The sequence below is a fragment of the Nematolebias whitei genome, chromosome 5 (genome assembly GCF_014905685.2).
Source record: "Nematolebias whitei isolate Nwh7 chromosome 5, NemWhi1, whole genome shotgun sequence".
In the NCBI taxonomy this organism is placed as follows: domain Eukaryota; kingdom Metazoa; phylum Chordata; class Actinopteri; order Cyprinodontiformes; family Rivulidae; genus Nematolebias; species Nematolebias whitei.
In genome coordinates, this window is record NC_056502.1 from 15910706 (window position 1) to 15922493 (window position 11788).

At 42.4% G+C, this 11788-nt stretch overlaps 1 protein-coding gene across 1 annotated transcript in view; it reads right to left on the bottom strand.

Moving 5' to 3' along the window:
- Positions 1-11568, bottom strand: part of LOC119409716 (glutamate receptor ionotropic, NMDA 2D) — a 25446-nt gene extending 13878 nt beyond the window's left edge. The window contains exons 1-5 of the mRNA XM_037676617.1: positions 11382-11568; positions 10937-11143; positions 9801-10067; positions 4565-4893; positions 3331-3445 (exon numbers count right to left, since the gene is read on the bottom strand). Coding sequence (XP_037532545.1) covers positions 3331-3445; positions 4565-4893; positions 9801-10067; positions 10937-11143; positions 11382-11552 — 1089 coding nt within the window. The 5' untranslated portion in view covers positions 11553-11568. The remainder of the gene's footprint in view (positions 1-3330; positions 3446-4564; positions 4894-9800; positions 10068-10936; positions 11144-11381) is intronic.
- Between the last annotated feature and the right edge of the window lie 220 nt (positions 11569-11788).

Genomic DNA, 11788 nt, shown 5'->3' on the forward strand with positions numbered 1-11788 from the left:
CCCCCCCCCCCCCCCCCCCGCCCCAATGAAAAAAAAAAGGAAAGTCTTAAGCCCAGTCTTAAAACTGGACAATGTGTCAGCCTCATGGACAGAAACTGGAAGTTGCTCCACAAGAGAGGAGCCTGACAACTGAAAGATCTTCCTCCCATTCTGCTCTTGGAAACTCTAGGAACCACAAGTAAACCTGCACTCTGAGAGAAAAGTGCTCTGTTAGGAAAATATGAGACAATAAGATCTGTAATATGAGATGGAGCTAGGTTGTTGAGGGCTTTGTAGGTTAGAAGTAAGATTTTGAATTCTATTCTGAATTGAGTTAATGGAGAGAAGCTAAAACTGAAGAAATATGGTCTCTCCTACTAACTCCCATTAAGACTCTGTACCAATGCTGGACAACCTTCAGCACTTGTTTGCAGTGTTTCAGTCTTTTAAGATGGGTGCTCCCCTGCTCTAAGTAATGGTGCAGTCATTGTAAAGACTGCATTAAATATTCAACAGCTTGGATGTGCATAATGGGGAGATACGGGAGTCTTATCCTCTCTGTGCTGGGTTTATGCAAGAAGGATGTAAGCATACAGTATGTTCTCTCATTTCTGCAGATGTTGTGTGTGTGTGTGTGTGTGGGGGGGGGGGGGCTCTAAGCATTTGTGTGGGCGGGTCTCGCACCCCGAGTTTGCAGAGTCGAAGGACCAGCGCAGGAGCCTCTAATTGAAAGGGATTTGAGGGATATGGCAGGAGTCAGCATGTTATAACACGCTGAGACCGGACTCTGGTGGGCTGTTAAAACCAGCAGGAGGCTGAGAACCGCCAATGTGTGTTTGTGCTTGTGTGTTGCTATTTGTGCCATTGCACAGTATATATGGTCTGAGGAGACTGTGTGTCCATATGCATGTGCAGCATGGTGGCAAAGAGCTGGTGCGCAGTTGGGAAAATGAGCATTGCTATTTCTCTCTTCTGACACTGACAAGGGCAAAACCCCTTGGCATTAAAGGGGAAACATTTCCAACAGGCTTCATGCTATGGATTTCAGAGCAAACAACAGTTTTATGGAATATTGATGGCATACCAGGCTGGTGGTGAGACATACTGCTCATATTTATATGTCTACAAGCCGACAGTGATTACACCCAGAGATTTTAAGCACCATTCAAATCAACACTTATTTCTCAGCAAACACTTGTGACTATAGCCGGGAAGTAAGAACAAATCAACAACTATTGATCATAACAACCACAGGATATTGCTGTCTGATGGAGAAATTATGAAATTCGTCTCCAAGGCTGCAATTAAGTTTAATGTTATTAAAAGATGGGTTCACAACGAAGTGTGTCTAGGTACAACTCTTGCATAAACAAGAATATTACATTTAAAAACTTTTGTTTAGCTTAGGTTTTATTATAACGACTAATTATTCTGAATGGCAAAATAAATTTCCAATAGTCGTCTGACATTTATCTAAAGCTTTAGGGGATGGTTCAAATTTTTTGAGTTGCGTGAACAATTAATATCTTACCTGTTGTAGATAGCTTTTTGAATGACCTAAGTTTGGAGGATTAGAGTTGAATTTGGTCATATTACTGAGCTAACAGCAGGTCTAAACTTGACTAGGAACAAAGTGGGTTGCTGCCATCTCCAAACAAATCAAATCTCAATGATTTTATATTCATTCAAATATTATTTTATATATTTTCTATTGCTGCCACTTTTATATTTCATTATTATTCCAGGGGAATTGTTAGGGTTTATCTAGTGCCATAGGTTGCACAGGAAGTGATTTAGGGAAGGGAAGTCTGAGGTTGCCATCATTGTATGTTCCCATACAATGGCAAAATTAGTTCTCTGCATTTAATCCATCACGCCTGGGATACACCCAGGTGGAGCAGTGGGCAACTATGTAAGCGCCCAGGGAGCAATTAGGAATTAGGTGTCTTGCTCAGAGACACCACGACATGTGGGAATGGCTGGGAGTCGAAACGCAACTTTCTGGTTCCAAGTCGGCTGCCCTACCTCTACCCCATCTCAGCCCCTCTAGCTCGGCCCCCTTTAGCTAGCTACTTCTGCTATTTGCTTTTGCAAATAACCATGGACTTCCATGTTAATCATCGTCATTGTTAATTACGTAATGCAAAATTGATGACATTGTAAAAGTTTAGAAAACAGGGTTTGCATAAACTGCTACAATTTTATGAGCTCCATTATTTTAAGATGGCAGCTATCTACTGCCCCCCCCCCCCCCCCACACACACACACACACACACACACCCCAGTAGTGACTATTAGCTCATGGATCCAGTTAAAATAAAACTACTTCTCCAAACTGAGGAGATTCAAAGAGCTTCCTACAACAGGTAAGATATTAACTGTTCATAACCTTCTCATGGCACCCTACTTCACAAGATCTGAACTATGGATTTAAGCTCAACATGAATTTATCTTTAAAAAAAAAAAACAGGTATGAAATGGGCAACATACGTCAATTCGCTATCTCTCTATAAATCATCTAGTAAAGAAAACACTGAAGGGAATTTCAAAGAAAAACCTTTTCAGTGTTCCAAAAATACACCCACTCAATTTACATTAGTCAGACTGCTTAGGCTCCAAGTTACCTTCACTTAAGAGCTTCTTGTTTTTTCTTTTATGAAAGAAGCACTCTTTGCATTGATCTCAATGTCTTTACCATGATATCATACATGAAAGATGCAAAATCACTTTTTTATATTCATTAGGCTATAATGTCTTCACACTTCCTGTGTTTTAGTAAGAATGATTAAAAAGAACATGTTTACAGTGACCAAAAGCTCCAAAAGACTAGACAAAAATTTTAAAAAGCTTGCCTTTTTTCTCAATTCATAATAAAATAGTTGTTTTTTTTAATAAGCTGTGAATGTGCATTTAAAGCTTTACCAGCTAAAGCAGAGGCTCAGAGAACCAGCAGCAACAAAGGATGAAAGTCGGCCAAACAAAGAGTAGTTAAACTGTCAGCAGATGCACCTCTGCTCTGATTTAAGACTTCATTCGCCATCAGGAACTTTAAGTGAGCATTAACCCTTATGGCCCAACTGTCCACCCTGTCAGGTGCAACAGATCACTTCTTCAAGCTCACATCGAGCGCTTAAACCTTAATTCTTGTTCAGATCAGTTGTTGGATTGTGTCGCTGGAAACTTTTACCCTTTTGACAGTCGCAGGCATCTTCACCTTCACAAAAACTATTTATGCAAAAAGTAAACACATCCAATTTTGTTTACTTTTTGCAAATTTGTGAAATACTTTAGCTTGGCTTTCAAAACTACAACCACATAATTGTATTTGAAAAATTAAGCTCATGTCCTTACATCTTCCCATCCACGTCCAGGAGTCCAGGAGATGACATCCAAGAAGGGGTTCGCCAGGTAACCATCACCGTTGAACGAATAGTCTCGACCGCCAAGCGTGATGTTGCTAAAATACCTGCAAGGTTGTCGTCAGAGGTAAAATAGACAGTGAGACAGCGTTTAAAATTTACTGTTTTACACCACAGCATTATTATATCAAAGGGTTTCCTAAATGATAAAAGAGGGTTGAAACAAAAATCTTAATGTTGCATTTGATTAAATAACATGCTCGTCAGGTTCCTTTCGGCTTGAATCTAATTCACAGGAGCTCTGTGGTGACAGTCAGAGATTGTCTGTTAAAACAAATGATCACACACACGGGACTGTCAAGATCGTTGAAATCAAACGACTGCTAATCTCTGCATAGGCTTCAATCTCTATAGTGGGTCTGAGAATCACAGACGTGTCTTCAGATGTTCTCTTTATGTCACCTTCTTGGCTTCAAAACAAAACCAAGAGAAAAATCTGAAAGCTTTTTTAGTTGCATGACAGAAAGCTTCAGGTGGAGCAGCAGCTTGTAGTTGCAGACGGTGAACAGTAGGTAGCAGTGCTAAAGAACGAGAAACAAAAGCATTGTTCTTCTCTGTTCCTGGACATAGATTATAAACACCGCCAGGAGAATTCATTAATCATTTCTCGATAATTACCTCTCTGTTGGTGCTCAGGATCATTTACAAATTTTACTGCAAATAAACTAATTCATTAAGTATTCAGACCACTTTCAGATACCAAAACTAGCAGTTTCACCATCGCCCTATAGGAGACACAAATATAGAGCTGGACTAAAAATGACTCATTTGAAAAATGAAGTGAGAAGATAACTAGAATCACTCATGCGACCTGTTCGAGTGTGCTGCTGTGTATTTGAACAGCCTATAAGGAATATATTAAAACCAGGTCATTAATATACATGAGACATGGTCTGCTTGCTACAGATGCTACGGTAATTTAGCCAACCCACAACTACACACAGAAACAACATCTATTTTGCATGGACCCAAATTCAGATATCTCCCGTGTGTGCTCTCTGACACTGAATCTGCTAATTCTTCCCATATATCTAACAGCGAGTTCTGGCCTCGAACCAAAGCTCCTTTCCTAGGACTTCACCTTATGCTGTTTCTATTTTTGTTTCTTCCCATTTAGCATATTTTGATGTGTACTTTTTTGATTGGTCACGTCTCGTATATCTTACCTCATCCTGCTTCGCAGTCTCTGGGTCTGATTGGCATCCGTCATGCAAGTGGTGACAAAGTTGGGCCCACCTGTGGTTCCATATTCTTTGCGCATTGCCACTGCCCCGTGTGTCAACACAGACACTCCCCGAGCAATCCTTCGGCGAGGCTCGTCCCTCCAGCCCTGAGGACGTACGGCAAACAAAGCCCGGGGCAGGCTCTCCATGCTCAGACCCGAGAGAGACGGGCCCACCGCAAACCACATGTGTGAGGCTCCGGCCTGACCGGCAGCCCAGGCGGCACGGAAGACCAGCTCGGCCTCCTCCTGAGAGCAGTACAGCAAACGCACCTGGGAGGACAGAAGGTAGGCAGGGAGGGGACAGGAACAGAGGAAGACACACACACAATCCAGTGAGATAAGGAGGGGAAAGGGGAGACGTGGAGTAAGAGAGAGGTTGGGAGAAGTAAGGAGGGGGAAAATACTGAGCTAGAGAGGAGGTGCACCTAAGTGGGAGAGGATGGAGATGGATAGAAAAAGCCATATCAACAAATAACAAGAACGCTGGAAAAGGTATAAGGAAGCGATAGCTGTGAGGCGATGCGATAAGGTTTATGGAAGTCGAGTGTGTGATTTTAAAAGAAAAGCGCACACACGCCGGAAAGAGGGATGACTGTGTGGCTGTGTGCTAAGCTGGAGGTACAGAACGCAATGGAGGTCAGTGCTTAATGAGCTTGATGAAACAAGTTACTATAATGAATTATGAAAACAGGGTGAAAACAAGAGAGGGGAAATGAAACTGCTCTAAGTGTTGGAGCAATAAAAAAAAAAACATTTAGCAAAAGGGGAAGAAGAGGGGAGGGGGAGGCAGTAAAAATGGAGAAAATCTAAAGGGAAAACGAGGGGAAAGAGGTTAAACTTCGAAAAATGTTTTTTTAAAAAGTGAAGTGGAGGAGAGAGGACAACAAGAAACGAGAGGAGTGAAATGGAGATGTAGGGAGGTCGTCGAAGATGGAAATAGTCACTCCTTAGAGATCGGAAAGGGGAGGCGGGGTAGTGAAGGAAAGCAAAAGGAATGCATATTTTTGTAAAATTGGCGCCCGAAAACATAAAAGACAGTTGTGGCAAAAAAAGGCGGAGTGAAAGAGAGAACAAAAAATTATATTAAAGAGACAATAAAGAAAGACGACAGTGACCTTGGACGAGCTCTCTGCAGTAAATACTAAAGTATGAAGGGATGAGACGAGCGGGAGGAGGAGGGGTGGAAATTGACCAAATGGAGGTTTTAAGGAGTTACAAGAAAAAAATAGAGAAAGACGGAAGGATGGTATTGACAAGACGGAGATGGAACTGAGGAGAAAGATGGAAAAAGACAGCAAGGGTAAATGCTGACAAATACTAGGGAAAAAAAGAAGGGATGCATTTAGTGGAAGAAGAATGGAAAAGCCAATGGAGAAGAGGTAAAAGAACTGAAGGACAAGCAGAGGAAGACAATTCTTTTAGGCAATAGAGAGGAGGTGGTCAGGGACACAGACAGAAAGCACATTTTGAGACTTGTGCCTTCATTGAATTTTGAACTGTAATGGCTTGGCAAAACAATTCTGCCTGTGTGCCAATAAACCTCCGGTGAATTAGACAGGGACTGGGAGCGACAGCGTGGGGGGAGAAAGGAGGGAGAAAGACGGTGACAGACAGTGAGAGGGACACTGAAAAGAAGACTGAAGGAGAGAATCTGAACGATAAACAAACATACACACACACAATCACAAGATGGAGATTGTAGAAAGACAAGAACATACGACGGGGAAAAAAAACGCCAGCAGAAGAAACACTAACAAGACAGAAGCTGGAAGAGAAATGGAACAAGACATAGACAGTGAATTGAGACCTGCATCAGATCATCCACAATGTAGAAGACATTACAATAAATGTAACATAGAGAACAGAAGCATGAGATAAATATAAATAGCATCTCTATGCAATCACCAGCATTTGTTAGCCCTGCAGTAAAGGAAGGCTAAAGGACAGGGGGTGTTGTGAAAAGCAAGAAGGTTAAATAGTTAGCTCTTTGAATGGGCAATTCACTGCAGGCAGTGTGTTAAATTTGCAATGACTCTTGCAGAGTGAAGCCCAAGGAATCCAATACACGTGCACACTCTTGCAGACAAAAACACAAGCAGCCATGCTGGGACATTAGCGTTGACATTGAGACCCAGACTAAACCGAGCCAGCAGAGAGCGGGGCCTGTGGCCGCGAGGACATGCAGAGCAAGTGGAGTGCACGAATGAAGGAATGAAACGTGGGCAAACAGAGGTGAAGGTGCAACGCAAAGCAACAGAGGTGACTGAGCTTGTCTCTAGGCAAAGAAATGCAGGGAGGGAGGCTGGGGGAGGGCCGGGGTGAGGGGGGCAGAGTGTAGTGGCAGAAGACATAAGAACACAGACATGATTGAAAAATTGAACAAGAGGATCATGGGGGGGTGGTCAAAGAGGAGGTTCAGGTAAAAACAATGATAAATGAAGAAGTGTGGAAGAAACTGGCAGGTTGGAAGTAAAGGCCAGAAACAGCAGAAGCAGGGAAGAAAGGGATGGATGAATGAAGGAAGGAAGGAGAAGATGAGCAAGCATACAGTTTAGAGGAATGGACGACATCAGAAGTAGAAACCAAAACCACAATCCCTTCTGCTCAGGATTACCGAACAAATTCACAGTAAAGACGAGAGTTGGTTCAGTGTACTATAATGTAAAAACTCAACGGAAGAAATTGTAAATTACTGTAAGGTAGGAACAATTATTGTTTTATGGTAACACATTAAGTTATGTTTTTTATCAAATCGTAAACTATGTAACACTTTTTCAGAAAAATAAATTATATATAAACAGTTTGACAGGATGTATTCTTGTTCTTCAACAATCCTGCCTCTGAAATAGTATTTTGCAAACTCGTTCTGTGCAAATGAACTCTACAAAAATAGTTCCAGGAGAGGAAAAAAAAATCTGCATAAAAGAACAACGCAGCATCTAGGATTATTTCATTTTCTCAATGTCTGAAGATGAAATGTCATCTCTCACTAGTTATTTGTTTAAGTAACTCGTCCTTCACGTGAGAACAATTTTTGTAAATATGCAGAAGTTTTTGAATTTTCCGTGTTTTGTTCACATGGAAACAGTTTTAGGAGCCCCCAAAAAGTATTTTTTGAAAACAGGCTCCAGTTTTTAAAAAATCTTCAAACACCACCCTTGTGCTTTTGTGAGTACAGCCAAAACGTAAACATTTTGGAAAAAAAAGAGGTCCCACCTATAATTTAACTTCCGAACTGAGGGTATCCTCTTTGTTTTGTTGCGTTTACATTTTGCACACACCGTGCAAGTTCATGAGCATACTCCACACCTTGTTTCCTGTTTTTGATATATGTTCGTGGCAACATAACAGCATCACTAGTCTTTAATTTGAGCCAGATCCTGCCGGAGCAGGATCCGGGAACTCTCTTATTTTGACAGGGTGCATGCCGGTAATTGTTTGCATGGATCCGGTAACTCGCAGGCTTACTAATAATAAAGATATGAACAAATTTGATTGCCGTGAACGAATAAAACCTACGGTTGAATGAATATTAGATATGTATTCTTAAAATAATTACATAAACACTAATTTTAAACATAACAGGCACTTACGAGCTTCTTAATATCACATAAGAGTTGCCCCTTCAAGAAATCATCTCCGCATCTACCCTTAAAATAATCTCCACCCCTAATAGAACAGTCATGGGCAATTTACTTAAAAACACAAAAATATAATTAAACAGCACAGCTAAACTGCAAAATCAGTTTTACAGTTTAAGTAAGTCATTAATAAAATTTTGATTATTTATTTTAAAAAAATACAAGCGAATAGTTTGATGATTAATCACGTTACATATGTCATGTATCAAAACAATGGCACCAATTTGTCAAAATAACAGCGATCAAAATGCCAAAAAGACAGTCCAATTCACTTAATTTTTTTTAAGTCTTCTCATTGTACAACTAAACAATTGAGAAGTGAAGCACATGAAGGCATAGTACTGGAGCAGGTGTGAGGATGCTTGAGAGAAGTGCTCTACTCACACAAGGAGAGCTGTTGGTCAGGCTACTTCTTATTGCTCTCTAAAATAGTTATTGAATCAAGTGTTTACAAATTTAGGTAAACACAAATGTTTGGTTGGGTTTACAAATTAAATACTGAGCATCACATATTGGTTAAAATGGTGTTTTGGGTCATAGTTGGTGGTTCAGTGTGTTTGACATTTCTAGAAATGGTGCCATGATTACAAGGATAATTCTAGAAATGACAGATAAAACTACAGTTTTGTAAAAACTGCATTTACATGTGGACGGCCCCTTATTTTAGAAACAGGCATTTGAGCAGATCTTACAATGGCGTTGTGGCTAGTAATCACATTGCTAGAAGGTTTCTGGTTATAAACTTTGCTGGGACCTTTCTGCGAGAAGATTACATGTTCTCTCCGTACATTCTCAAATTTTCTCTGGGTACCACGGTTTTCTGCCACAGTCTGTGTTAGATTGGTAGATGGCCATTACTTCACTTGTGCTGAATTTGGAGATAAAATGGTAAATAATGTCAAATGAAAAAAATAAGAGAAATAGTTTTATTTTGGAGAATTGCTAGCCACGTTCAGGATTTTCTTTTATTTTTGATGCACTTTTTTTTTTTATCCCCAACATTAACAGCACCTCTTGACCCAGTGCAGGAAAATCAGAGTTTTTGTCCTTGTTTGGATCATTTTTTTCCAGGACGAGAGAAAAAGTTTTAGTTTAAACATTTTCTAGTGTAATCAAAGCCCTTGCAATCTTTAAAAATGTGGATTAAAAGGCTTAAAAGCAACAGTGAACACCCAGTTAATAGACTGTGTCAGGCAGTATGGGTAACAGAAAGTTTTTTTAATGGCAAAGCTTCTTAATGGGGAAATGAGGGAAAACTGTCAGTTTCTTCACACTGAATGCTACAGATCCAGCTAGAGAAAAGAAACTGACTCGTGGTTTTGGTTGTACCATAGAACTCTTGGTGCCACATGAAAAGAGAAGAACAGAGGGATAGAGGAGAGAGGGGAGAGAGAGAGATGGAGGTGCAGAGGGAGAGACGAAGAAGGAAGGAAAAAGCTGGGAAGCCACCTGTCAGAAAGGGGGCCCCCCCAATGGTAGTTGCAGCACTTCCTCCCCTTTCCTCCCTCTATCCCTCCTCCCTCCCCCCTGTCTCACCTGCGCCTCGTTCTCCTTCAGCAGCCTCCGTGTGCGAGCCCCCCCAGGGTCGTCAGTCACATTCAGGATCACCACACTCTTCTTCTCCCAGCCAATGAATGAGCCGTCTGTCAGGCCCTCCACTACAGACAGGAAGTCCTGGTAGCCGTGGTGGCGCGTGGACACCACAGAAAAGGCGGTCCAGTCGTACTCCTCGAGCACCTCAAAGATGACCTCTAGTTGGAGTGTAGTAGAAGAACTGAACTGGAGAAAGATGGACCCTGTCTCCTGATTTGAGGAGGAAAGCAGCAGATGTAGTTAAAATCCCATCATAAAACTGATGCTCTGTCAAAATTAGAGCTAATAAAACCATGAAAAATTTCAAACAATTTTACGACAAAGGACTACAGAGCTCTAAACTGCTCCATCTTTGTGCACAACAAATCATATGCATGGCAAGGCTTGAAGTCTTTGTGGAGCAGCAGCATTCATGCAGCCGAAGGGCTAAAACAGCCTGGCCTGTCGAGTGAATTCTCCTATGACGTCCAGAAGGGAGCGTTTCTAAAAAGTCTGCTCAGGGGTGGGAGGGGATGAGGACTAGGCTGAGCTACATCTTCAAAGGAAGTTTATCAATGTGTTACAATTTAAATCCTCAAGAGAAAATGGAAAGGGTGAATATACAGCGCTCTGCTCCCTTTTTTTTCCAATGGATTGGAAAATATGTTCCATTTTCATTGTTTCATTTTCTGCAACTGCAGCCACGAAAATGTACAGAGCACACACAGCATCCTTACTTAGTTGTGCACACACCCGTGTCTGCTCACTGCCTTCCTACCAGGAAGATCAGAGGCAGAGCGACAACCACAGTTGGTTCCTTTTACAGATCAAACAGTGCAGAGTTTCTGCAGATCAGTGACACTGACCTTCAGCATCCTCTCCATCCTACTGGCACCTCCACATACCTTCTCTTCACACATAATCTGTGCACGTTTGTGACTTTGGAAGTTTAAAAACATGAGCAGTTTTTCATTTCAGCTTAACTGCTTCACATGCTGCTCCTCACATTTATCCACAATCCCATTTTTGAAAGACTTTCCTCTTATTTGTTAATTTCATTCTCATGCACACAAGCTGCAGACACTTCCATTGCATCCTACCTGTGGCATCCTCCCCAGCCCTGCTCCCCCTCCTACAGCCACTATGGGCAGTCCTGTTTGGGCAGAAACAAACTCTAGCATGGGGGCCAAAGGACCCCAGGCTGTGCGAGGGGGCCTCTCCTCTTCGTAAACCAGTCCCTGCAGGGGCCGCGCCGCTAATAGCTCACACAGCTGGGACAGCACTGTCTTAGGGCTGCTGTCGTTCACCTGGGAGATGAAGAGAGGTATGAAGAATGAGAGTAAAACAGGAAGTGAGTAGAGTTGACTTATATGGAAGGTTTATGAAGTGTGTGTGAGACACGTCTGACTTGCAGTGCAAGCTATGGTCAGCTCACACAGCAGCGATGTGCTGCCTCTTCAGCTCGATAAGGATGAATAATGGATAGTTATTCTCTGCCTTCAAGTACGGCTGAGTTAGCACCAGGCAGAGGACACAGTGTCTCACCTGTAGCCAGATGACGTTAGCAGAGCCCCACTGGGTGACCACGCTCTCCCCCAGGGAGCCGTAGACCCGTCCAAATCCAGGGTAGAGCACCCTTCCTCCAGGCCCCGCTACCGCCGCCTCTGCCTGCACTGTAGCACCGGCGTGGATCACAGCGATGTTGAAGTTTATCATGGTCCCCGCATCACGCTCCCGCGGGCTTGGCCGGAGCAGGAGGTGGGGGGACACGTCCACCAAACCTGCCCACTCTGCCAGGACCAATAGGAGAGAGAGAGTAGGTATGGCGACCATGGCAACCTGCCGAGGGGGGGAGGCAGATATATATCGCACTTAGAGAGGGTGCCTGAGAAAAAAAGAGGGTGAGAGAAAGGAGATGATTAAATTCATTTTTATATACTGTCTATTACAGA